Source organism: Schistosoma mansoni, chromosome 2 (assembly GCF_000237925.1).
Source record: "Schistosoma mansoni strain Puerto Rico chromosome 2, complete genome".
In the NCBI taxonomy this organism is placed as follows: Eukaryota; Metazoa; Platyhelminthes; class Trematoda; order Strigeidida; family Schistosomatidae; genus Schistosoma; species Schistosoma mansoni.
This window is the reverse complement of record NC_031496.1, coordinates 23,739,588-23,765,424: the sequence shown is the minus strand read 5'-3', so window position 1 is coordinate 23,765,424 and position 25,837 is coordinate 23,739,588. Positions and strand designations below refer to the sequence as shown.

The following is a 25,837-nucleotide window of genomic DNA, read 5'->3' as shown; positions in this document are numbered from 1 at the left end:
GGAACTTGATAGAATAAGACATTCCACTTGCTGCTTCTCATGCAAATTTCGCATTTGAATCATTTAATCGTTAATGCCTCTGCAATGCATATATTTTTATTTCGTGCTCACTTCGAGCCCACTCTTTTGATTTAGTGAATGATTTTGACAGATAATTCTGGTGAGGGATAGATGGCTTAGGGGTTTTCTTTTGAAAGGATTATGTGAACAACGTGAACATCAACTCTGAGATGCAGGTAAATCCAGCTGACGAATCCCAAATAGGACGAAACGCGCGTCCTGGATTCTGCTACAAGCCACTATCCATCTTTGCTTATATTTTTTATGTTTTCCATCATTATCGAACTGGACATGTAATCGTCAAGACTATATCATACTGACCTCATTCAGCAAATCTATGGGTAACCATGAGCTTAGGCAATCAAAAATAGTCAATCGGCAACCAGCCTGTGTAAGAGCCTAATCTAAAAAAAATTATGGTAGAAACACAGAAAATTAAGAGTTTCAAAATCATCAATGAACCTATTAGTGCTAAATATCGATAATTCATACTGGTTATCACAATCATATGATCAGGATAAGCCCTAATTATTAGCTCTACATTTTTCAAAACCTATTACTAACACGGAAACTCCTAGACTCTAGTTATTAATCCTAAAATCCCTTGACTAAAGCTCCTAACCCCCAAACTTCTTAACCTGAGTACTCCTGAACACTAACCATCAACACTAATACTGCTACCCTGAACCCTAACTCCTAACCCTAATACACTTAACCTCAACACTCCTAGCCCAAACATGCAGATCTTGACAGTTCATTCCATAGAGAAACCAACATCCAATCCTTTCGAAATACTGAACATAATCAGTCATGAGTTTTATCAACAAGCTATCTTTAACAGCGTTTTGAATTTGCACTTCGGTTAGCTTAATTTTGATTAATCATTCAAGGCTATTGGAATAGTATCGTCATATCAAGTATCCTTATGTTCGTTTCCTGATATATCGTTGACTTACGAAGGTACTCCAGAACCATTAAACATTAGGGTCTTATTTGTCATTCATCGGTCAGTGTGTAAATTCCTGAAATTAGTCATTGGTCCGACTATCAGTATAGTGCATGATGTCGATAAGGAATTTTCCCGCCTTGATAAATTCATACCCTGTTACTGAAGTTCCAGAATTGAGCAATTACAATCGGTTATAGATATTTAGATTTAGCCATGTATTCATAACATTAAAAAGATGAGATTCCGATCTCGGATCAGACACCACCAAAAAATTAATCGATTTATTCATTAAGAAAATCAAATGGATCAATCGTAGTGTATCCATTTACGATAATCTCTTGCGAGTAATGACATTTTTGGATAACTTCTTCATGTTTTTAACAAAAATAATATACAAATTGTTCAAAAATGAAAGAACACCTGGAACTCAAAACAATTGTCAACCACCACCAGGATCACAATTTTCAATACAAATATCAAGACAGTTCTACTGTATGGGGCGGAAATCCGGGGAATTATGAAAGCCACCAGCCAGAAGATACAAGTATTTATTAACAGTTGTTTACGCAAAATACTTTGGATCCGTTAACCAGACACTATCAGCAACAACCCACTGTGGGAGAGAACAAACCAGATTCCAGTGGAGGAAGAAATGAGGAAGAAGCGCTGGAAGTGGATAAGACATACATTGAGGAAATCACTCAACTGCCTCACAAGACAAGCTCTCACATGGAGTCCTGAAGGTCAAAGAGAAGAGGAAGACCAAAGAACACATTACACTGAGAAATGGAGACGGACATGAGAAGAAAGACCAACAATTGGATAGAATTAGAAATGAAGGCGCATGACAGAGTGAGTGTGTTGTAGAATGCTGGCCGGCGGTCTATGCTCGATTGGGAGTAACAGACGTAAATAAGTTCAAATATAAAACAATTTAACCATATTTCATAGTCGAAAATAAAATCATTATGGCGTGAAATTGATCATAATTGTATTTATTCTGTTTCTATCTATTAAATATTGGGATTTAATTAAAGTTGAATAGTTGCTAACAGTAAAATCCAAGAAGCGTGTTTCATCCTATCTGTGACTCATCAGTTGAATATATTTGAATTCCTAGTGTTGATGATAACATTGGAATAGTCTTTGATTATGTACTGAGTAATGTTTGTTTGGATCATCCCATTGATGTTTTTAGGACTGCAACTGGTCAGTCTCTAATTGGCATATGTGCATACTGTGCGTAATGCCTCGATATAGCCTGAATTCACAAGCATGGTAAACAAAGATGGGAAGATTCAAACAAACAATACTAAGTGCATTTCAACCTCACCTGATTGCACAAGCAAGTGGCTATCAGGACTCAGTAGCTGAGTGAATAGCGCGATCGCATTTGAAGCGAACGATACTGGGTTCGAGTCCCAAGGTGAACATCAACTCTGAGATGCAGGTACATCCAGCTGACGAGTCTCAACTAGGAAGAAACGCGTGTCCTGGATTCCACTGCTAGCCACTATCCATCTTTGCTTACCAGTCTTTACCAGTCATTATCATCAGAAAGATTTATACCATTAGGAAGTCAAATTCAAGGCTAACATTATTTTATTCATTCTGTTCAATCGTTTATTGTGATCTCGATTATATATATTAAGTTTTTCTAAACGGTTGTTACATTCACTTAACTATTATCTTGTTAATGTTATATCCCTCCCACTGTGATAATGTAAATTACAGGAAACTGGGTCGATGTACATTTGTGCTAGATTTTATATGGGTTTATGACTTAATGACTGACAGGAAGCAAAATAAATGTGTTTACAAATATTGTATCATTATATATATCAGCTATATCTAACAGATATATCCATACGTAGAAACTAAGGTTAAGTTACTTTAGATCACGAATTGATATGAACTTCAGAAGTGAAATACAAAAAAAAAACGATTACCATGTTTCACGGTCTGATTTAGTAGTATTCATTGCTATCATCTTTGAACTATGATACTGGATGGAATAATTTTAATTTGCATAAGAAACATTAACTCCCTTAAAATTACAGCTACATGAATACCAACTAATAATAAGCTTAGATTACAGACAATCAATGAATTCCATCCTGCCACTTAACGAATTGACAGAGAAGTTTATGGAATATACAATACTGTATTAAAACAGTCAGTATATTAAATACTCTCATTTTATGTTTATCATTCTATAAAACGATATAATTTAAACGTTAATTGGATAGTACGATGGCATTTAGAGCGAACGGTACTTGGTTCGAGTCTCAGAGTGAACATCAACTCTGGAAGGCAGGTACATCCGACTGTCGAGTTCCAAATAAGACGAAACGCGCATCCTGGATTCCACTACTAGTCCTATTATGGGACTCCTCACTAGTGCGCATCCATGATCCCGCATCGCAAGATTCGAACCCAGGACCTATGGGTCTCGCGCGCGAATGCTTAACGTCTAGACCACAGAGCCAGCCGACATCCAACAGTGTCAATGTCTAACTTCAACCGATCAACGAAATTGAGCGATACATCCACCATTTTCTTCAGTGAGTTACTTTCTCACAACAAACCTGGTTGAACTGCACTGGTCACTGTTTCTCACTAGACCTCCAGGAAATACCTCTTGAAGTCAGCCACCAGTGAGCATATGATTATTATCAGAAGGGGTTTTGTGGAGACTAATAGGTCCTGAGTTTAAATCTCGTGAGGCGATATCATGGATGAGCACTAGTGAGGAGTCCCATAATAGGACGCAACGTCCGTCCAGTGCTTCCATATTTTCCATGGTGGTCTAGCTTCAATTGATTCATGATCTTAACTATTGAAATCATTTGAATACTCAAAACTAGTGTGCTTTTTTTAGTTTCCAATTGACAACCGAATCAAAATAATAAAATTTTGTCTTTAAATGTTCAATTTTGATTTTTGTTTATATTTTTTAAGATATAGTAATGAATGTATTGCTTCTGTGCAGCCAATACAATCTTTAATGTGTGCACTTATGTTCAATCCTAATCGACCAATGAATAGAAACTGAAAGCATGCTTATATAGTTATTAGTATTAATCCAATAATATAATGGCTACCAGGTTAAACTGATTGAATATCATGTTTTATTTTGCTTCATGTTCAGCGGTTGAAGGTAATCACCAGCTAGATCTTGACTGAATTACTATGATAGCTGTCACTCACCAACAAGTATTATCTGGAATCTTAATAAACCCAATTTACTTATCTGTTATACAACCTGACTTCTTCCAACCACGAAATTAAAGTCACTTAATCTGATGCCCTTATTGTAAATTGAACATAAAAAGTCGATAACTGCTACTTTTTACATAATATGATATTGGTTACTACTTTGTGACGTCTAAAATGAGTAGCTAATCAGTACCATGTCTGACTGCGAAACCACCCGATACAAACTCGAATCTTAACGAGAGAAACACAGATCCAACGAAATTAAGTATATATTCAAGAATCCTTAAAACCAAGGAACCCACAGTCGCAGGATATACCTTATCAATGATTTCCATTTTTCCCTACACGTACTTACTTACGCATGTTACCCCTCATCGAAGAGCATAGGCCGCCCACCAGACTTCTCCATCCAACTCTGTCATAGCCTATTCTTTCCAGTTTTTTACAGTTTACATTCATCCTTTTCATATCTGCTTCTATTTCCCAACGTAATGTATTCTTCGGCCCTCCTCTTTTCCGCTTCCCTTCAAGATTCCAAGCTATGGATTGCCTCGTGATGCACATTGGTGATTTCATTAATGTATGTCCGATCCACTTCTAACGCCTTTTTTAACTCCGCCTGTAGCTCTTCTAGAGTTACTGCCAGTTCCAAGCTCGGGTAAAGGAGGAGGGTTGGGTATGGGGTTAGTGACCCCATCCCGTAGAAAACCAACTCGCTAAAAAAACGCTAACCAGAAAAATAAAATCTACCTACAGGCTAGCTCGTAATATAACACTAATCTCATCAAACATCATTAAGTCAGTCGACGTAGTGAACTTCATAATTCACACAATCATAATACAGCTTAGTTGTTGATATTTTTATTTAATTAATGTTAGTTCGAGACAAAAGTTTCCTTCTAAATTGTACAACATCTAAACAAATTCATCTTGATAGATATACATACATATTAGATTTCTATTATCTAGATCATTTCTTACCATCTACTTATGTATCAAATCGCTTTTCCATAAACACTGTTCTATATTTAAGAAAAATAATTTATTTTGTCTTTTTTAATGAAGTAAACTAAAGTTATTTCGTTCAACAAACTAATCAGTAAACTACAATGTCAGTTACTATGTTATGTCCACATAGCTTATTCTAGCTTCCGGACAAGCCAATCTACTCATTCTCCTTGAGTCATATTTTCACCTTGTTGATCGTTTGCTTATCAGCCATGATTGTTTATATATGAGCGTATCCTAATCAAAACATGTCTGTAACTTATTTTTGTGTGACTATAAATCGAGTTGGGTTACATGCCTTCTCCACTGTGAGCGTCAATTCGCTTCGCTCTTTTCTCTTCGTTTCTTCACTCGATTTGTAGTGAACAAGAACACGGGTTGGGACAATCGAAGGTATTCTAGCACATTACAGAATATTTCATTAAAATATGAGAACCATATAGTGAACAGTTAATTTGCAAAATAACAATCAATTGTCTCAATCTTGACTGTTTCTTCTGCAAATATTCGTCCATAATTTCCGATTATAAGTTTTCATGCATTTTCGTACCAACTTCGTGCCGTTCCCGTTCTTTTATTATCATTCTTCTACTGAAATACATTCAATGCCGGACCATCACCATATTACTACTCATATGGATATCAGTAATCCACACCACAGTTTGTCTGGATCAATAATTGTACAAAATATACATATTCGAAATTCATTCTCATATTTGGCTTATTTAATTCCGTTATTCACTAACACGAGTTAAGTTGATAATTTATGTACGAGGATAACCGACATGAATATTTCAATAACAATCATTTATACGATCAACTTGGAGTCAGATTAAGGGGGCCACTAAAAAACACGGTCGTCCATCATATACAATGATGTTTTCGTTGTTTTTAATAAAGAATTAATATACTACTTACTATCAAGTTACTTATTATGAAAGCAAATGAATAAAAGGAGATATTGTACTGTATTTTATAATAAACGTTAATTTATAATAAGTGTTAACTCCGCCTGTAGCTCCTCCGGGGGCTACTACCGGTCCCAAGCCCGGGTAAAGGAGGAGGATCGGCATGGGGTTAGCTACTCCATCCCATAGGAAACCAACTCGCTAAGAAAACGATAACCAGAAAAAATTATTCAAACCATTTAAACTCTGCCCTGGGAGTTGAAGGAATAATTATGACGTCTCATGATGAAAGCCGAGTTCCTTCAGAAGTCATGAGATCGATGCACCTTCTAACAACCAGAGCAACAATTTTTATAGGTACATGGAAGTATAATAAGTGTCAATTTTCTGAATAACAACTGTTTAAGTTTCAATACCTATTTGTAGTTATTAATTACTAACCTTGATTAATTAATCCTTAACTATTCAAAAGATCATAATAAGTAGTATAATCAGCTAATTAAACTATTATACCTTCAATCGTATCTCTAACACATATTACATAAAACATGATATTAATCTGTTTTGAACACGGTAAACCTCTGATCTATAAGAGTGTTTAAGCTTATTATTTGACATTTCACAGGAATCAGATGAATTGCATATATTTTAAAAGCTAGTAAGTCAGACAGCATTAGAATTGGCATAGATTTGCTTCAGTACAACCTACCGAATCAAGAAAGACAGAAGAAATGATAAAGATGAGTGGTAAACATAATCAAATACCAAAAGTGTAGTGCATGCTACTGATGTGCAGAGACGTAAGTAGTATATATCATCAACAGAAAGTGAAATACCTGGAGGCATTTTGTAAATGAAGCATTATTATTCTATTTCTCAGCTTCCTTTTTTCCTATCAACTAATGTATCCATGGCTTAGTGATAAGTCTTGTTAATTGAACGCTATACTCGGAACTTAAGTGAGTCTCGTAAACCCTGGCGTTTCGAGTTAAGAGACCTATACCATATGCTGCCCTATCAACAACAGGAATTTGTAAATAAGCTTCCGTTAAATGCAACTTTGCAAGGAGCTTACCACCATTTAGTTTAGCAAAAAGATCTTCAGGTTGGGAAAGTGGATACTGATGAGTTTCTAAGGCTCGGTTTAGCCCGGTTGAGTAATCGGCACATAGACGGACGCTACCATCAGTATTCTTTACTACCACTATGGGTGCGGCCCATTCTAAGAAATTCACCGGCTCGATGACATTCTTTTATGAAGTCGTTCTAAATCTTGTTCAACCACTGGTAGGGCAGCATATGGTACAGATCTCTTAGGTCTAAACACCGGCTTTGATCCCTGTCGAAGGATAAGAACAGCTTTTAATTGAGTACATTCTCCAAGACCAACACTGAATACCATTTTATGTCGTTTTATTATTGCTCCCACTGAGTTTTTCTTCTCAACTTTCGAAATTCTTAACAGCTTATAGAACTACGCCTAACCATATCGTCTCAGATGGAAAATCCCCTGCTGAAGCGATGTTCAGGAGAAACATTCGACCTATATTCGACGCCATGTTGCCACCTAGACCAATGGTTGGACGCAGACACAATCAGAATATTCGGAGTTTTAATGTCAGCGATAATGTGCTCGTCAAGTCATACATTGGAAAAAATCGTTGGGAACCTGGAGTCATTGCAAAGAGAATGGGAAATGTTCTATACAAAGTGCGTGGGACTTTCGGAAAATGGATTAGACACAATAATCACATACACAGAGGAAAAGGGTTCTAGACACCGTAGATAGTCGAGTGAGGCTTCGCTAGAGATACTTATAGATACTCCACTGACAGGAACCCCAATGGACGCTCATAGAGGCTGGATACCAAGGAAGTCCGAACGCCGTAGAAAACCAGTTATTAAGCTGCAAGTAGATCCGAAGAAAAAGTCTTATTTCTTGAAAGTGGGGAGGTGTAGAGGCGATCCTGAAAATTTCTCGCAATAGACAAGAAAGGCTCAGGAAACATTAAGAAGCATTTTATCCAATCAGCGTTTGACTAGAAGTTTTGCTAGAAACATCTCGAAAGTGAAGAGTCACATGTAGAGTTTCTGATTGACTGATTGCTATACTGCTACTATGTTTAGTAGCATCTCAGAATTCACAGGATCGCTCCAACACTTAGATAACCAAGATATCTAACACTTGACTGCAACGAGAAAAGGATACCCATAGCAACAATATTTATATATGTATATATAAGAAAACATTAAAATTCATTTTGTTTATGTGAATAGTATACAACATAAAAATTAATAATCCATACAAAATTCAAATTTGAAGCTTGATTATAATCTCAATCTAATAAGGGGGGGGGTGATTAAAATAAACGAACATACACATAGAGACGAAAAAGAGAGAGAGGGGGGGACAAAAATAATACAAACAATATGCATTATCTTTCCCATTCTCAATAATAGAACCCGAAAGAAAAAAAAGAAAAAAAATTACAACCTATTCAAAGAAACTTTTTTTAAAAATAAGTTGGATATAAAGTTCCCTTTGAAATGAAACAGAACACACTGTTGGGATTGACAGAAATGGGGAAACAACAACGCAATCCTAAGCTTTAAAAGCGATAGTAATAATAATAATAGTAATAGTAATAATAGTCATATTGTGAGAATCAGTGTTCAGTTATAAGAAATTACAATATGTAATTGATAATTACAACAAACGTATTCAGACAAGAGATACCTCTACAGAACCCTTGTTATTCTATTGTAATACATGTATATATATAAAGTATAACAGTTATAATGATCTCTTTATTGATTGATTCGTTCGATATAGTTGGGAAGAATGAAACATCAAGAAAAAACAACAATGACATTTAATAGATCCCTGTTGGTTACAAAACAGAAATCTAAACAAGTTTGTCTTTTTTTTAATATTTTGTGAGAGATAGATGGATATTGAAAGCAAATAGTTTGATGAGACTTAAAAATAAATGTAATAAGCGAGCGAGCGAGCGGGCGGGTGATCGAGCGGGAGAGATCGAGTTAACCGTTCAATATATGAATTTATTAGTATATGTAATAAAAATTGTAAAACTAGTAATTAATAGAAATGAAATGGAATAATGTTTAGGTGATGCATTACAATAATCTTCATCACAACATTCAGTTACTAAGCCAGCTTTACCACCACGACGATCTTGTGGAACACAACTTGCTACACAATCTTTCGCAATTCTATAATTATCTTCATCACGATAAGTGTAAACTGTCTGAAAAGATTAAAAAATAAATAATAATTTTCGAATATGATATATATTAAATTTCATTGAGATCATGAACCCATCAATGTTAGATCATCAGAGAGAATCTGGAAGCATTGGACGGCTGTTTCATCCTGGTATCGAAGATGGTCACTCAACATCATAGGTTGGTTGAAGTTAGAAATTAACACCATCGGATGCCATCTCATTGGTCTAGGGGTCAGGAGTTTGCGCGCAAGACCAGTGCTAGGCTCGAATCCCGTGTGTGAAAACATGAATGAGCACTGTTGAGGAGTCTCATACTGAGACAGGATGGCCATTTAGTGATACCAGGTTTTCAATGATGGTTTAACATTGGTCAGTTCCACAACCCCAAACTGAAAATGGTATATTAAACATATACGTCAGCGATAGCGATCGTCACCAACAAATAACTTATGTTTAGAATAATTTTCTTCGATGAGTTGTCTACATCGCAACATGTTTCATTCGTTACAACTAACATCATCCTTGATAAAATATATAACAGTAGGATTCGGTCGAAGATTAGCATGTGATAGTACGATCTAGCTCTATTTATCTTATAGTATATGCTAATTTTTGTATGATGCACAACGAATTGTACGCTGTCTATCGTTGTTTACAGTTAAACAGGGTAACCTTAAGAAGTGGTTCGAAAATATGATGTTCTGAAAGTTTTCGTTATCCCGTTCTGCAGCTCTTTAGCAGCGTCCACACATAACTCCATAAATGATCAAACTCAGGACCTTCTGGATTCTCAGTGAACATGATACCTTACATAAAAAAATGTAAAGCATTGACACATACTAAATAATTCTCAATAATCGGAGGATGTCTATTTATGACTTAAACTTTAACCAATACACTTTGTCTACAATAATAATTTAGTGACTGAAAAGAATTTAACTTCTGTAAGTTCAAGCTAATGTACACTGCTTTGAACTAAATTAACTGTGTGACGCTCGGTGACATTACTAGGTTTTTGATGGAGTTTTATTCTCTGAACTGGATGGTTTGATCGTGGAGCTTTCGTTGTCCTTCTAAGCGACATCATCAGCAGCACAAACGTCGGGTAGAAGTGAAGTGTTCGAATTTCTCCACATGTGGTTCACAGCTTGTCCTGTACACCTCGATGTTGATTGGTTCTTGTTGACCTTAAATCTCTCATTGTTAACTTGTTTTGGTTGTATCATAAATCAGTATGAGTTGTTCAAATTTTTGGGGGGACTATTGTTCCACTATTTACTTTATCATGACTGTTATTGTCTGTTTTGAATATTCAATTAAACTCCATGAATTCCAGTCATTGTGCTCAATGCACTCATTTTAGTCATGATGAATGACATCGAGACTATAATTTATGGACGAACCAATCAGATTTAAGATAACAGGTCTTAGATTTTGGCGCAAGATTCATCCATTCATTTGGTTAAATACCATTTCAGCATTATAGATGATGTCAGTTCGTGATGAGAACATTAAATATAATTTCTAACCTTAACGTTCAACTGTAAATCTTAATCCTAGTTCCTCGCACTAATTTATAACTTTCTTTAACCCTAGTTAGTAGATGGACACTTTCATGGTCATTTTTTATTTTTTTTATTTATTTAAACACATAAATATTGGTACAAGAGGGCACAAGATATATATGCGCCACACAAAAATTGTCATTTCATTTAATTGTGTGAGGGCTATGATACTGCCCGAGTGCCCAGACCGAGGCAGGTGGTTTTCTTTAGGGGCCACATCCGTAGACTTTGACCCAAAGGTCTGATTCAGAAGGCAGGGGGACATCGTGAGGAGATGCAGTCCCATGGTAGACGGTGACCAACGATTAGTTCATACGCCATTTGTACACCATTCAGGATACTGGAGACCATGTGTGCCATTGGTTTGTAATCAAGGTTTTCCAACTCCTCTATGTGGATTTTCCGTGTCCACAAACCCAGTTAAAGTGCCGAACATTCGCTTTTCGTCCTCTCAATTTCGTAAACAACACCCCCGCCACGAGAAGGAAGTCAGTAGGACTTCCCTATCAGAGGCTGTATACGCGTGGCCATGTGGGAGCGTTTCGAAAGAGAGGGCGGGCCCTCTCCACTTTCGGCCGTACTTGGGCATGGTCATTTTAGCGTTGTTCAAAGATAGTTCATATATTATAGTCTCACCATGAATGGTCTATAAGTAGAAGGAAAATAAGTTGTAAATAGTCAGATTTTAAAATAAAACTGAAATATTGAAACTTGAAAGATTTTTTTATCATAACATCGCATGGATGTGGCGGCCTGCTTAAACATCTGGGCTACCTGTTCCTTCTATCTAGATATTTCAACAAGTTATCTAATTTTGTTTGTTTTAATACATCATTATGGCTATTAACTGCACAACCTATTCAGGTGCGTTTCTTAAAAGTGTACAACCTTTCGCTGTAAAGGTTACAAAAAGCCTAATCAGAGGTATCGTGGTTGTTGGCAATATGCAGCGAAACGATTGTACATTATTTAGATGTCGATTGACTGGACTGCTAACTTTTAACTGAGAATTACTTAATATTTATCATCAGGATCGACGAAGAAGTAAGAAACGGAAACTTGTTGAAATACTTTTTCAGAAGGGATTTCGTGGAGAATTTAGTATTATCATAGTTGAAATCAGTAGTCAATTGAAGCTAGACCACCATGGAAAACCTGGAAGCACTGGACAGCCATTTCGTCCTATTATGGGACTCTTCAGCAATGAGCATCCACGATCCCGCTTCGCGAGCGATACTCGAACCCAGGATCTATCAATCTCGCGCCAGAGCACGAAACAGTCGTCCAGTGCTTCCAGGTTTTACATGGTTGTCTAGCTTCAATTGACTCATTATTTCAACTATGGAAATACTTTTTGCTGAGAATTCTATATTGTACCAAAAATCTTATATTGAATAAAGCTAACAATACTACTACTAATAATAATAATTTGTAAACTTACTCGACAAAAGTTACAATTACCTAATTCAGTTATTTGTGTCTTATCGAATGGATTAGGACAATCGGAACATCGATAACATTTGACTTTCTTATCTAAAAAGAAAAACAAATTTGATTAATACATAACTATCTCATTAGTTGACGTAATTGAATTATTTGTTATATATGTATACTGTAAATTAATTTGTTTATTCTGGTGAGTGTTTTTATTCTATAGCAAGGTTGTTTTCTACGAAATGCTCAACCTTCATCCTTTGTGTGGTCTTGAGACCGGCAGTAACCCTAGGAGATCTATAAGTGGAAGTGGAAGATAAAAACAGATAGTGTAGCAGAAGCCTCTGCAGTAGTAGGACTCAACATACACAAGGGAAAAACCAAGATCCTCAAATACAACACAGAGAACACCAAGCCAATCACACATGATGGCGAAATTCTGGAAGATGTAGAAACCTCCACCTACCTGGACATCATCTTCAATGAACGAGGACCTGAAGCAGACATAAAGGTAAGGATTGCCAAAGTAAGAGCAGCACCCCTACAACTGAAGTACATGTGAAAATCAAAGCAACTATCAACCAATATCAAAGTCATAGTCTTCAATACAAACTTTAAGACAGTTCTACTGTATGAAGCTGAAACTTCCACAACTAACACAGCCATCATCAAACATGTACAATTATTTAAGAACAATTGTCTACACAAGATCCTCAATGTCCGCTGATGGGATTCCATTAACTATAACCTACTGTTGGAGATAGGAAATTAGACTCCATCTGAAGAGGAAATTAGGAAAAGACATTGGAAGTGGATAGGACATACATTACGGAAATCGCTAAATTGAATCACGAGGCAACCACTAACTTGGAAACGTGAAGGGAAACGGAAAGACCAAAAAACACATTACGTCGGGAATTAGAAGCATACATGAAAAGAATGAATAGCGACTGTAAGGGATTGTCCAGGATAGGGTTGGATAGAGAATGCAGGTGAACGTTCGATGCTCCTCCACGAGAGGTGACAGGTGTACGTAAGCACGGTTAATTAACGACTGTATTTAGAGGTGAATAACGCATTGAAACAAACCAATAATTGAGTTTTAATATCAAGTATTTAGTTTTTTTATTTTTCCTAACTAATCCAGCTAAAAGTATTCTAACCAATATCAAAGTTTGTTCCTGAGAACATAACGTCCACTACTCATAGTCAGCTTAACAAGCTCAATATTGCTGACATTCTCGAGCAAACATGATATTATTCGTCAGATTAATGTTACTTCCTTTTCTTCGTAATCAATGCTGTAGGTATGAAACAACGAAGAATAACTGACAGAACTTTTGGTAATAACATCAATTAGATTTTGAAGAGATCAGTTCTCATTTAGTATTAGGTGTGACTTAAAATAACGTTTCCTAAGAAATTCATAATATACATAGAGGTTGAAACTCGCCCAAACTTATTAATGAATAGTTTTTCGTTCCAGAATCGACTCGAAATTATAACCCAACCGGATAATATTGTAAGAATTACAAATACTACAGGCCCAGGACAGAGTGGGTTGGAGAATGATGGTCGGTGACCTATGCTCCATTGGGGGTAACAGACGTAGGTAAGTAAGTAAGTAAGTAAGTACACATACTACAACAAATTATACTGAAGTCACGTTTCAAAATTTATGATGACAATTATTCACAATAGAAAAAACAATTATGGAGTTAAATAAATGGTCTCCTAGATCATCTTAGTAACCTGTTTGTCTGTTTGTTTGCTTTAACTGAATAATTTTTTTTTACCTGTTAACCCTTGAATATATTCAAAGTCTCGTACAAAATGCTTACAACCTATAATGTTTATTAATTACTGCTGGAATCAAGAATAATTTTGGTGATTTTTATCTATTTAAACACATAAATATTGGTACAAAAGGGGCACCAGATATATATGCGCTACACAAATCTCATTGGATTTGTGTGAAAGCTGTGATATTACCCAGGTGCCAAAACCGAAACAGGTGGTTTTCCTAGGGGACCACACACGGAGCCTTAGAACTAAAGGTCTGATCCACAAGGCAGTGGAGCATCGTAAGGAGATGCAGTCACATGGTAACCGGTGACCAACGATTGGTTCATACGCCATTTGTTCCTTCAAGATACTGGAGCTCATGTGCAGCATTGGTTTGGAATCAGGGTTATCCAACTCCCCTACTTGGACTTTCCGTATCCACCAACCCGGTTAAAGCGCTGGACATTCGCTTTTCGTCCTCTCAATTTCGTAAACAACACCGTGGTCACGAGAAAGCAGTGAGTTGGACTTCCCCGGACTATCCTCACTCTCGGTCGTACCAGGGTATTTGGGGGCATTTTGGTGATTGTCATATTATCTTCCCTAAATGTTACTTTTTTATAGAAATGAGAGTTCGATATTGAAATCCGTACAACATGTCCTTCATTAGGTAGAAAATTGTTGTTATCGGAGTTAAACTTGTTGACGATCATTTGCAGATAATAATAAGTTAGAGTTAATCCTCATTGAAAGACTCTCCACATGTCTGTTCATAAATATGAATATCTAAAGCAAATATTAAGCAAAAATATAGATCTCAATATCGTATATGTTATACTGAAAGTTCTTCAATGAAATCAAATATACGCTATTGAATAAAGAGATTAATTTTATTCTCTGATTATTTTCTAACATCAGTATGAGGTTGTGGAGACTATTAAGCTCTCGATTGAGATCATGAATTGATAGATGTTAGGTCACCATTGAAAACTTGGAAGCACTGGACGACCGTTTAGTCTTAATATGAGATTCCTCAGCAGTGTACATTCACGATCCTGTACATGGAATTCGAACCCAGAACCTTAGTTCTCGTGTACGAACGTGAACCTCTGGACTACTGAGTCAACATATAACGGTATTAGTTTCTAACTTCAACCAATTCATGATGTCACGTGACCATCTTCCATTATCTGAGGTAGATACCTATCTCTACCTGACACGGATTAGCTATCATACAGACCAATAATGCTGAATTCAGTGATTGTACAATAAATCAGCATATATATAGATATATATATAATGATTAAAACACCCTCTTTGTTTAGTTTTATAAACTTAAATACATAAAACTGATAAAGCTTCAATGATACAAACACTAATAGTATCATTTCATTTAAATTTGCCTAATTTTAGGACAAAATAAATATTTCTCATAAACATATTCATCATCTTTGTTATCTAAAATCAGTTATTTACAGTTAAAAACAAAGAATTTAGGGCAGAAACATGGTGACTTTATATTTACTATCTACTTTATAATGGATTTTTGTATCGATTCACTATTTGGAAAGAAAGGGAATTGCATTGAAACTGAAAGTTTACGGATATTCCACTGTGTTTAATCTAACACCAAATGCCCTGGTACAGCCAAGAGTGGGGAGAGTCCGCTCTCAAAATGGTCTCACATGGCCACATGTATATAGCCTCTGCCAGAAAATTCCTACTCACTGTTTTCTCGTGACCACGGTGTTGTTTACGAAATTGAGAGGACGAAAAGCGAATGTCCAGCGCTTTAACCGGGTTGGTGGATACGGAAAGTCCAAGTAGGGGAGTTGGATAACCCTGATTCCAAACCAATGCTGCACATGAGCTCCAGTATCTTGAAGGAACAAATGGCGTATGAATCAATGGTTGGTCACCGGTTACCATGTGACTGCATCTCCTTACGATGCTCTACTGCCTTGTGGATCAGATCTTTAGGTCTAACCCTCCGTGTGTGGTCCCCTAGGAAAACCACCTGTTTCGGTTTTGGCACCTGGGTAATATCACAGCCCTCACACAAATCGAATGAGATTTGTGCAGTGCTTCCTTGTACCAATATTTTTGTTTAATTAAAAAATAAATAAATGAATGAAGGAGAATGTTTTGAATAGGAAACTACCACTGAACTGAAATTTCAGTTAAAATCTAGTCTCACTGAATGTAATCATTTGTCAAACTTTCTTTTTCTGATGATAATAACAGAAAAGTTTGCGCTCATGTCATGGCATGCCAACTTGGACTAACCAATTTAGTTTCCAGGTTCTATGGTGTTTATGGTTAATTCATTAGCACGTTAATGCTATCAGACTGAGGAAAAAAACGTGTTGCACCACAGAGTAACTTAGCTACATAACCAACCAGTACAAGACAGCTGATGTTCTTCAATAGTGTGCATCCTCATTCCAACCGTGGATTGAACCTTGAACTTTCATTGAGAATATTGTCTAGTTGAACAACTGGATCAGAACGGGGTATACGATATACTGCAGACGTTATCTAAACTTACCTTTCGTTTGACTGACTGTAGCACAAGTTTGTCATTTGAAGTTTACAAAGTTCTTATCGATATTAGTTATATGGAACAGCTACTTCAATTTAATTTGAAATTGATCGATACTATACACCTTAAAATACTATTTGCCGTGCAATATTATGTGGAGTTGTTTGTTAATTTTGTACTATTGAGCTAAAATGAAACACTTTTCCGATGCAAGCTGGTTTCAAATTATCTCTCTTAACTTATTATATAATGACTACTAAGTTATTTACTCACTGCTGACTAATTTCGAAGGATAATTCACGACGTTTTATTAAGAGGCCCTAAAAATTGAAGTTAACTAATATCGAGTGTGAGCTAGTCATTATCCAAAGGCATTGAAGGACAATCGCTCAACAACGTGAATTGATTGAAGCTAAACATACAGATCGATGAATACCGACTCAGTGGTCTAGAATTTAAGCGCTCATCCTAAGAATTGAAGTTCCTGAATTTAATCCTCTTTTATTGAGTTATGGATGTGTACTAATAAGTATTACTATACTGATGGATTAAGTGAATTTCGATGTATCACGTGCTTCTGAGCGCACGCCAGCTCAAGGTATGATGACAGGTAAGAGATGGTAAAAAAAAATAGTTTGCCGATACAGTATCCTAGTTACGCTTGGTCTTTTCACTTATGTACCACTTTAAACTCGAGCATGCTAAGCGTGTATATCACAGTATCTTAATTAGATGACTGAACATTGTAATACACACTAAGATGAAATAACTAGCCAATAGTTATTTAATTGAGATCAGCCTATGATATAAACTATATGTAATTTAATACATAAATATATTCTCATGTGTGTTAGAAGTGACCTGATAGAATTTGAACTAGAATAAAATGATTAAATATCTTCTATCAGGTTAATTAATTCCTTGTTGCTTCTTATTAGGTTAATTGAGATAGAAAAGATGAAATGAAGGGGGGAGGAGAAGTGAAATACCTCATTTTACATCAGTGAATATTCCTTATTTGTTTTATATAGGAAACTTTATATGAGGTCAATGATGTATCTCAAATACAAGAATTGGACTCAGCAATAATAATATTTTTATGTATTATGGGAAATCAGAATGAAGACAATATAAGTTGTAGTCAAGGGTGTGAAAAATAAATTTTATGTATCCAAACTTCAACCCATCGCACAAGTAAGTGGCTATCAGGATTCAGTAGCCGAGGGGATAACGCTATGGCGTTTGAAGCGAAAGGTACTGAGTTCGAGTCCCAGAGTGAACATCAACCCTGAGGTGCAGGTACATCCAGCTGACGAGTCCCAAGTAGGACGAAACGCGCGTCCTGGATTCTACTGCTAACCACCATCCATCTTTGTTTACTGCCCAATCTCTGTTTGCCATTTTCCAGTCAGTTAGCGTTTACTTATCCATCAAGAGTACAAACAAGTGAGTAATTATCTATCTGAATGATTTGGTAAAGGTCAAAAAAGTCAGCACTCAACTCTGATCTAGCACATTTGATAGGTATTTGTTAAGTTATAGGCAAAATTCAAGCATCTTGAATGATCTATCGTAAAATCTCTACATTTTGTCAAACAGTTTAATTCTCGTCTCATGCACATCAAAAGTGTTAGATGGATTCGAGTTAACAACCGTAGTCTTTATATTGAATATAGGTTTGTAAAACCTTTATCTCTTACGCGACATAATGAAACTGAACAGACGTTTCTAATAATTACTTATACTAGTGAGAAGCAGTAACCAGTGGAGTTCAACCAGATCTGTTGGAAGATATTAACTCACTGATGACATTGGTGAATGGTTGCTCAATTTCGTAGACCGGTTGAAGTTAGAAATTAATACCGTTGGATGCCGGCTCAGTGGTCCAGAGTTTAAACGCTCACTAGCGAGACTGGTAGGTCCTGGGTTCGAATCTCGCGAGAGGGGGTCGTGGATGCACTGCTGAGGAGTCCAACAATAGGATGAAACGGCCTTCCAGAGCATCGAAGTTTCCCAATTGACTTATGATCTCAACTCTATAGAATTACTTACACAATTAAAATGATTATTTCTACACTTCTTATCACATAGTCCTCATCATTACAATATACTAAGTATACTTTCCGGAGTCCTTATCTACTTCACACTTCGGTGACTCATGCTTATACTATCTCCATATAATAAATGCTTTTCAGATTAACTATGCAGATCATAATTAAAAGTAGTACCTGGTAGAACTTAGTCAAGTCAGAGGTGAGATGAGTCTTAGTAATCATATCGAATGATTGCCGTGTTATACCTCAAATTGACTGAAGCAAAAAATGTTTGACATGTGACTTTAACTCTAAACCATAAATTAGTACCAAGTATGTCCCCAATGCTTCCAAGTACTCCATGACTCATGACTAAAATTATGTTCAAGATTTCTACAATTGACCAATCTCTTTTGGTAGATGTGCGACCTATATGAATTAACTCGATATTACTATATGTCAGAAGAGATTAATCAATTGCAGTTCTCAACTTCAACATTCAGAGGATTCTAACACTTATTAGAAAAAAATATAATTTATCCCGTTTTCACAAATGAGTGACTATCTGAACTCAGTAGCTAAGTGGATAAAGAGCTAGGCATTTAAAGCGAAAGGCGTCAGGTTCTGATCCTAGAGTGAAAGTTAACATTCGGATCCAAATGCATTCATTTGTCAAGTCCCAAGCACGACGAAACGCGCCTTAAAGATTCCACTGCTAGTCACTAACCATAAGTCCTATGAATACCCGATTTTGGTTGGATTATTCTTTTATGCTACTAAAAAAAACTACCATCATCCTTCAGGCAAGAAATGGTAATTCTTTACAAAATGATTCAAATAAAATTTGATTTCCCCCTAGTGAATTTATCAGTTAGATAAACAGTTATAAGCAAATTTAAATAGGTGAATAAATAGGTTTATGTCAGCAAGATAAATCTATCTATGGAAAAAATAAGCGGAGGATAGGAATTATTTTTATAGTTATCGGAAATAAGAATAACCATAGGAAGTATTAAAATCCAGTAATCAAAGGATGAAGTAAAAGAATGCATTCATCTTCAGTAAAATAACTGTAACCATGTCCGTTGCTTTCTAGTCATATCATACAGTTTGTAGCTTAGAGATAGCATTAACTCAACAACACTTCACCCTTACAACTATAGTTAATCGTTTTCTTTCACGCATCCCACTTACTTAAATAATTCCATCATATTCTGGTGATACTTTAAGGAAATCAGTAGTCACATTTGTAAAAACAGAGCTATAACTGATCATAATGTGGTGTGGGTTACTTATATCCACATAAGTAGTATAAAACGATGGTCAGGCATTGAATGAACGAAAACGAAACGGGATTGGTACGAAAATGCATAAACAATAGTAATCGGAGACTATGGACTGATATTTGCAGAAGGAACAGTCAAGTTTGAGACGATGGATTGTTATTTTGTAAATTAACTATTTACTATCCGCCAATTAGAGACTGACTAGTCAATGGGAAGATTAAAACATACAATACTAAGTAAATTTAAACTTCACCCCATTGCACAAGCAAGTGGCTATCAAGATTAAGTAGCTGAGTGGGTAACGTGATGGCGTTTGAAACGAAAGATACTGGGTTCGAGTCCCAGAGAGAACATCATCTCTGAGATGCAAGTACATCCAGCTGACGAGTCCCAAATAGAACGAAACGCGCGTCCTGGATTCCACCGCTAGCCTCTATCCATCTTTATTTACTATATGGTCCTCAGATTTTAGTGAGATAGTCTGTAATTTTGTGCTCAAATACATCCGATTTTCCCCACTTGTCTCCTTGTTCACTACAATAATACTGAGTATTTCCATGGCCCAGTAATTTTTACACTGTATGACATTATCATGAATGATATAGCATTTCAAGACGACGTTGTAAACCTTGATAAGTTTCCGATTAAAATCATCAGGTTGCTTATCCAAAGCAACCAAATATAGTTTCTTATAGTAAATAGTTAGCGAACGTCGTGTTGTAATTATTCTTAATAACTCAAACTTGTTCCATTAAATTGGACAGTGACAGCAAGTGTATTTATAGACAACTGTTTATCAAGATATTTCTATTCAAAATAAATATTTCAGACTATTCAGAACTTGAAAGTGTGAGTCAATTGAAGCTAGACCACCAGGGAAAACCTGGAAGCACTGGACGACCGTTTCGTCCTATTATGGGACTGCTCATCAGCGCACATCCACGACCTCGCCTCGCGAGATTCGAACCCAGGACCTACCAGTCTCGTGCCATGAAAATACTATATCTCCACAAAACCCCTTCTGATAATATTCAGAACTTCTCACATGAATTATTATTATTGTTCACACTGGAACTACAACTAGATATTTATCATTTGAAATAATGAAATACGATATAATAAGCTACAGAATAAGGACCTGAAATAATTTGTTCAACTTTTAACTTCAGCCAATATCGAAGCATTCACTTGAAGAACCCATATGCAAACAAAGACTAGCCAAAACTCAATCGTGAGTATCACAAAAATGGAAACGTATCATAGTAACTTAAGTCAAAAGCATACTTCACGGCTAAAAAACACATTCTTTACCAACGATTTACATGTATACTATTCTTTTGAGAAATTACATTAAAACTTAATTGTCTCATAGATCCATATAACATTAATGCGTCTTTCTAAGAAGATAACAAGCCTATTTGTATGATACTATAAATGCGGTCTGATTTGGTTGTTTATAAACTGCGTATGTTTGAAAGATATGATTCATACAGTGAAAACTGAAACTGTGTTCTGGATTCATACTGACAGGGCTAGTCGAGAAGAACCAATAAGCACTCAAAGTTGACTCATGGCTGCTCGTGCTGGTTTATGCGTCATTGGTTTGGCACTGTGCCAAGGTCAAGCAAGTCAGTATCCTAATTGGCGATATTATCAAGTGAAAATTAACAGAGCATAATAACATAACAAGTATATTCGGTTTTTCAAAATTCTAGAGAAAGTTGTATCCCAATATTTTAATGAAATTAATTCTTAACCCGACAACAAATTGAACCCAGATTCCAAGAAATATGATACTATTCTGTGCTATCTTCTGAACACTTTTGATGAATCATTTACAATGGAATCTATAAGGAAATTTAGAAAAAAAAGGGTAGTCCCGATATCGATGAATGTGTTTGGTCTTTTAAATACCACATGGAAGACCAAAGAAATAAATTATTCTTTTCTCAAAACGGCAGAGAAGCTATTGCAACTTACATTTTAACCTATATTATAATGGGACACTGATACATCCTACTTTTCTCACAAGTGTGAACGATGCACATTAGATTCTACAGTTGCTATGCTTCAAAAAAGTTCCTAGATTATAAAAATGGGGAGTACATTCACTACAATTTTCTCGACTATACTTTTGTCTTTGATCCGGCTCTAAGTTTTACGTTATTGAATATGTTAGCAGGATGACTAATTGTCTATGTTACTAGTTTTTGAAAATGGACAGTATATTAAGCATGAAGAAAAGTAACCCAATCCTCCATTACCCAAAGTTATTGTACCTCAAGAGGTATTCCTCCTCTTTTTTCCTTTTCCATGTATTATTTGTTATTTACTGCATAAACACTTTAAAGATGCAAACTATTTTACTGTATGCATGCCAATTTCTTCCTGTTTTAGTTTATTCGAAATAAAGTTGTCCTAAGAGAGCATTGAAGGATGAGCTTTTTGAAGTAATTCTACACTTGGTCCTTCAAAATGTCAACCTTATATGAGTCTCTGACATGAAAAGAACCTAAACACCCTGCTGAAATAGAATGGATTTTATGGTAAAAAAATAACCTAACTTATCTGAAAATTTATGCTATGATGCTTTACAATTCTGATTAGAGAAAGCAAACTTCAGATTTTGACAGACAATTTAGAGTGACCACTAATAGTATTCGCTTAATGAATTGGTTTATAGGTAGGTTGGTAGAATGTTTATATCATGGAATGAAAGTAACAAAGATACACAAATTTCGAGATCATGAATTGACCAATGTCAGAGCACCATTGAAAACCTGGAAGCACTGTACAGCCTTTTCATCCCAATAAAGGACCTTCAAGCAGTGAACATCCGTGACCCTGCAAGCAGGACTCGAACCCAGAATCTTCGGTCTTGCGCGCGAACGCTTGACCTCTAATTGCTAAAACAAAATCCCATTATATTAAAAAACAATTATATGAGCGAAGAATATTTTCAATAATTTCTCATCAGGTTCTACAATTATAAATCCAAATTAATAAGCAGAGTACACCGGTGTGACTAATATGAAGTGGTAACTTGAATCAGTTTATAGGTGAAATGAAATCATGAGATAAATGATCGGCATAAATATAGTTGACATGGGGTAAGAGAGAGAATCATGTAATTACATACCAGATATTACGTAATATGTGGTATAATACGAATTAGGCAAGAATTAGCAGATAGGGGTGGATGCTGAATAAATTTCTCAAAAACCTTAACAAGTATAATAATAATGACAATGGTAGGATTTCAGAAGGGGTTTTGTGAAGATTTAGTATTTTCATAGTTGAAATCATGAGTCAATTGAAACTAAACCACCAAGGAAAACCTGGAAGCACTGGACGGCCGTATGAGCACTGCCGAGGAGTCCCATAATAGGACGAAACGGCCATCCAGTGCTTCCAGGTTTTCCATGATGGTCTAGCTTCAGTTGACTCATGTTTTCATTTATGAAAATGGTAAGACGTGTCAGTGGTTCAAATAATTGTTTCGATTCTTAAGGCTTATTTTAAGTTGTGATTAATAAAAATGATCAGCACATTAACAAAATACTCAAACACGCCGTACTTGGTTCTTAATCCTTATGTGCACTATAGAAGGATTTAATTTTGCATTTTTTCATCAGAGATTGACTAAAGTTAAGAAACAATTGCAAACTGGGAAACACTGAGCATCCTTTCACCTAATTTTTCACTCCTCAACAGTGCTCATTTACAACTCCAACATGGAGTCACAATACAAGGATAAGAGAGTCGTCGATTGATTAATATTTTTTCAATGGTTGTCTAACAAAGGTCAATCTACGGTGTAAAATTTCAAAGCATCTATATTTTTAAAATTAATTTATGTAACAGAAAATCATGAATTAAATTAAGGTTCGTTCAGCAATGCCCACAAAAATCTTCTTTAGCTTGAGAATTATCAATAGAGCATGTATTACAGCTTCATAGAGATGTGTTCATCAGCAACACTACTTTTATTGCTCGTCTACTATGCATGATTAAACTTCCTTTCCGAATAGGGTACCGATGCTGACCTCTGTAAGGTCACTTGTCTTTTGATATGTCGGAACCGATGAAAGAATTTAGTCTACTGAGGAGTCCCACAATAGGACAAAACGGTCGTCCAGTGCTTCCAGGTTTTCCTTGGTGGTCTAGCTTCAATTGACTAATGAAAGTACTAAATCTCCACAAAACCCCTTCTGATAATAATTATAATACTAATAACTCATTATCATCATGGATAAACACTAAAACTATCTCATTTAACCATTCGGACACTACATTATGAAACATACTTACTTTTTATACAATTTATTCCATTGAATATTAATGTAAGTATAACACAAATTCCCAATACTTTCATTATGAATTCTGTTGACTTGTTGTTGTTGGCAGGATAGAATCTATAGTGTTAATCGTTGAGAATGTGATCGTGACCAAAGAACTTTACCGTTTTGTTTTCGATTGTATATATATGGTACTAATATACATGGATTGGTTTGTTTAGATTTTAAATTATGCGAGTGGGTGTGATTTGTGAACTATCAAATGAAGTTACTAGGTGAGATATGATGACACAGTTATAAATGTATTTTACCCATTTCATTGGTTAATAGATTTATATTGGCATTTTTAATTCATTTTCCCCTATTTATGTGTCCATCATACGCTCGTTGATTTATTCATTTATTAAAGGATGGGAAATTTTTTTAGTAAAATTTCTGAATTTTTGATTTTAGTCAATTTGTAAGTAGTTTTTATTATAATCAACTGACAATCTGAAAAAATCTAATATAGGAAATTTCTTATATAGTTGAAATCATAAGTCGATTAAAGATAGACAACCATGGAAAACTGGGAAGCAGTGAACGGCCGTTTCGTTCTGTGGTGGGACTCCTCAGCAGTGCGCATCCACGATCCCCCCTCGAGAGATTCGAACCCAGGACCTATCAGTCTCGTGCGCGTGCGCTTAACCACTAGACCACTGAGCGGACTGACATCCAACAGTGTTAATGTGTAACTTCAATCAGTCCACGAAGTTGAGCAACCATTCAACAATGTCTTCAGTGAGTCGGTATCTCAACAGCAGACGTGGTTGAACTCCACTGGTCACTGCTTCCCACTAGAACTAGAATTTGTAAGTAGTTTTTATCGTGATCAACTGACTATTTGAAAAGATCTGATATAGGAGATTTCTATCTACTTACTTACTTACTTACTTATGCCTGTTACCCCACGTTGAGGAGTATAGGCCACTCAGCAGTATTCTCCAATCAATCCTGTCCTAGGCCTATAAAAATTGTTGATCTCGTTGTTAGAAGGGGCATCGGTCTCGTGACTTCCGAAGAATTTCGACTTTCATCATGAGGTGTCATAATTCTTCCTTCAACTCTCAGAGGAGAGTTTAAATGGTTTGGATTATTTTTTCTGGTTAGCATTTTTGTTTTTCGAGTTAGTTTACTACAGGATGGGATGGCTAATCCCATGGCCAACCCTTCTCCTTTATTCGGGCTTGGGACCGGCAGTTACTCTAGAAAAGCTACAGACGGAGTTAGGATTCTATCTTACTACTAATGAATTCAAAACATAGTGATAAGGTACAGTGTAAAAGGTTTCATGAATTTAATATCGTCGTTAAACAAACGTAGATGGAATACAGTGAGCTGCAAGATTATGTCATTCAGAAATATGTAATAGTGACCAGAAGTCGGATTATTCAAAATTATCATAGGTAATCATGACAACTTTAATCTAAACTCTGGTAAACTTGTTATTCTGTCCCAATAAA

At 35.9% G+C, this 25,837-nt stretch overlaps 1 protein-coding gene and 2 non-coding genes across 3 annotated transcripts; 2 read left to right on the top strand and 1 right to left on the bottom strand.

Moving 5' to 3' along the window:
- Window positions 1-8,357: 8,357 nt before the first annotated feature.
- Window positions 8,358-24,491, bottom strand: Smp_105220 (hypothetical protein). The gene is made up of 3 exons (XM_018796149.1): window positions 24,349-24,491; window positions 12,399-12,490; window positions 8,358-9,413 (listed from the first exon to the last, which is right to left on the bottom strand). The coding sequence occupies exons 1-3, from the start codon at window positions 24,410-24,412 to the stop codon at window positions 9,195-9,197; spliced, it is 375 nt and encodes a 124-aa protein (XP_018650391.1). The 5' UTR covers window positions 24,413-24,491; the 3' UTR covers window positions 8,358-9,194.
- On the top strand, window positions 17,929-18,000 carry Smp_tRNA_01189_Pseudo_TTG.1.1. The gene has a single exon. It is a non-coding gene (tRNA).
- Smp_tRNA_01504_Pseudo_TGA.1.1 lies at window positions 20,319-20,390 on the top strand. Its single transcript has one exon. It is a non-coding gene (tRNA).
- Window positions 24,492-25,837: the final 1,346 nt, after the last annotated feature.

Coding starts and splice junctions, on each gene's coding strand:
- Smp_105220 (XM_018796149.1), bottom strand. CDS start 24,412: ATGAAAGTATTGGGAATTTGTGTTATACTTACATTAATATTCAATGGA. Junction 12,491..24,348: donor TGGAATAAATTGTATAAAAA/GTAAGTATGTTT, acceptor TTTTCTTTTTAG/ATAAGAAAGTCAAATGTTAT. Junction 9,414..12,398: donor GTAATTGTAACTTTTGTCGA/GTAAGTTTACAA, acceptor TAATCTTTTCAG/ACAGTTTACACTTATCGTGA.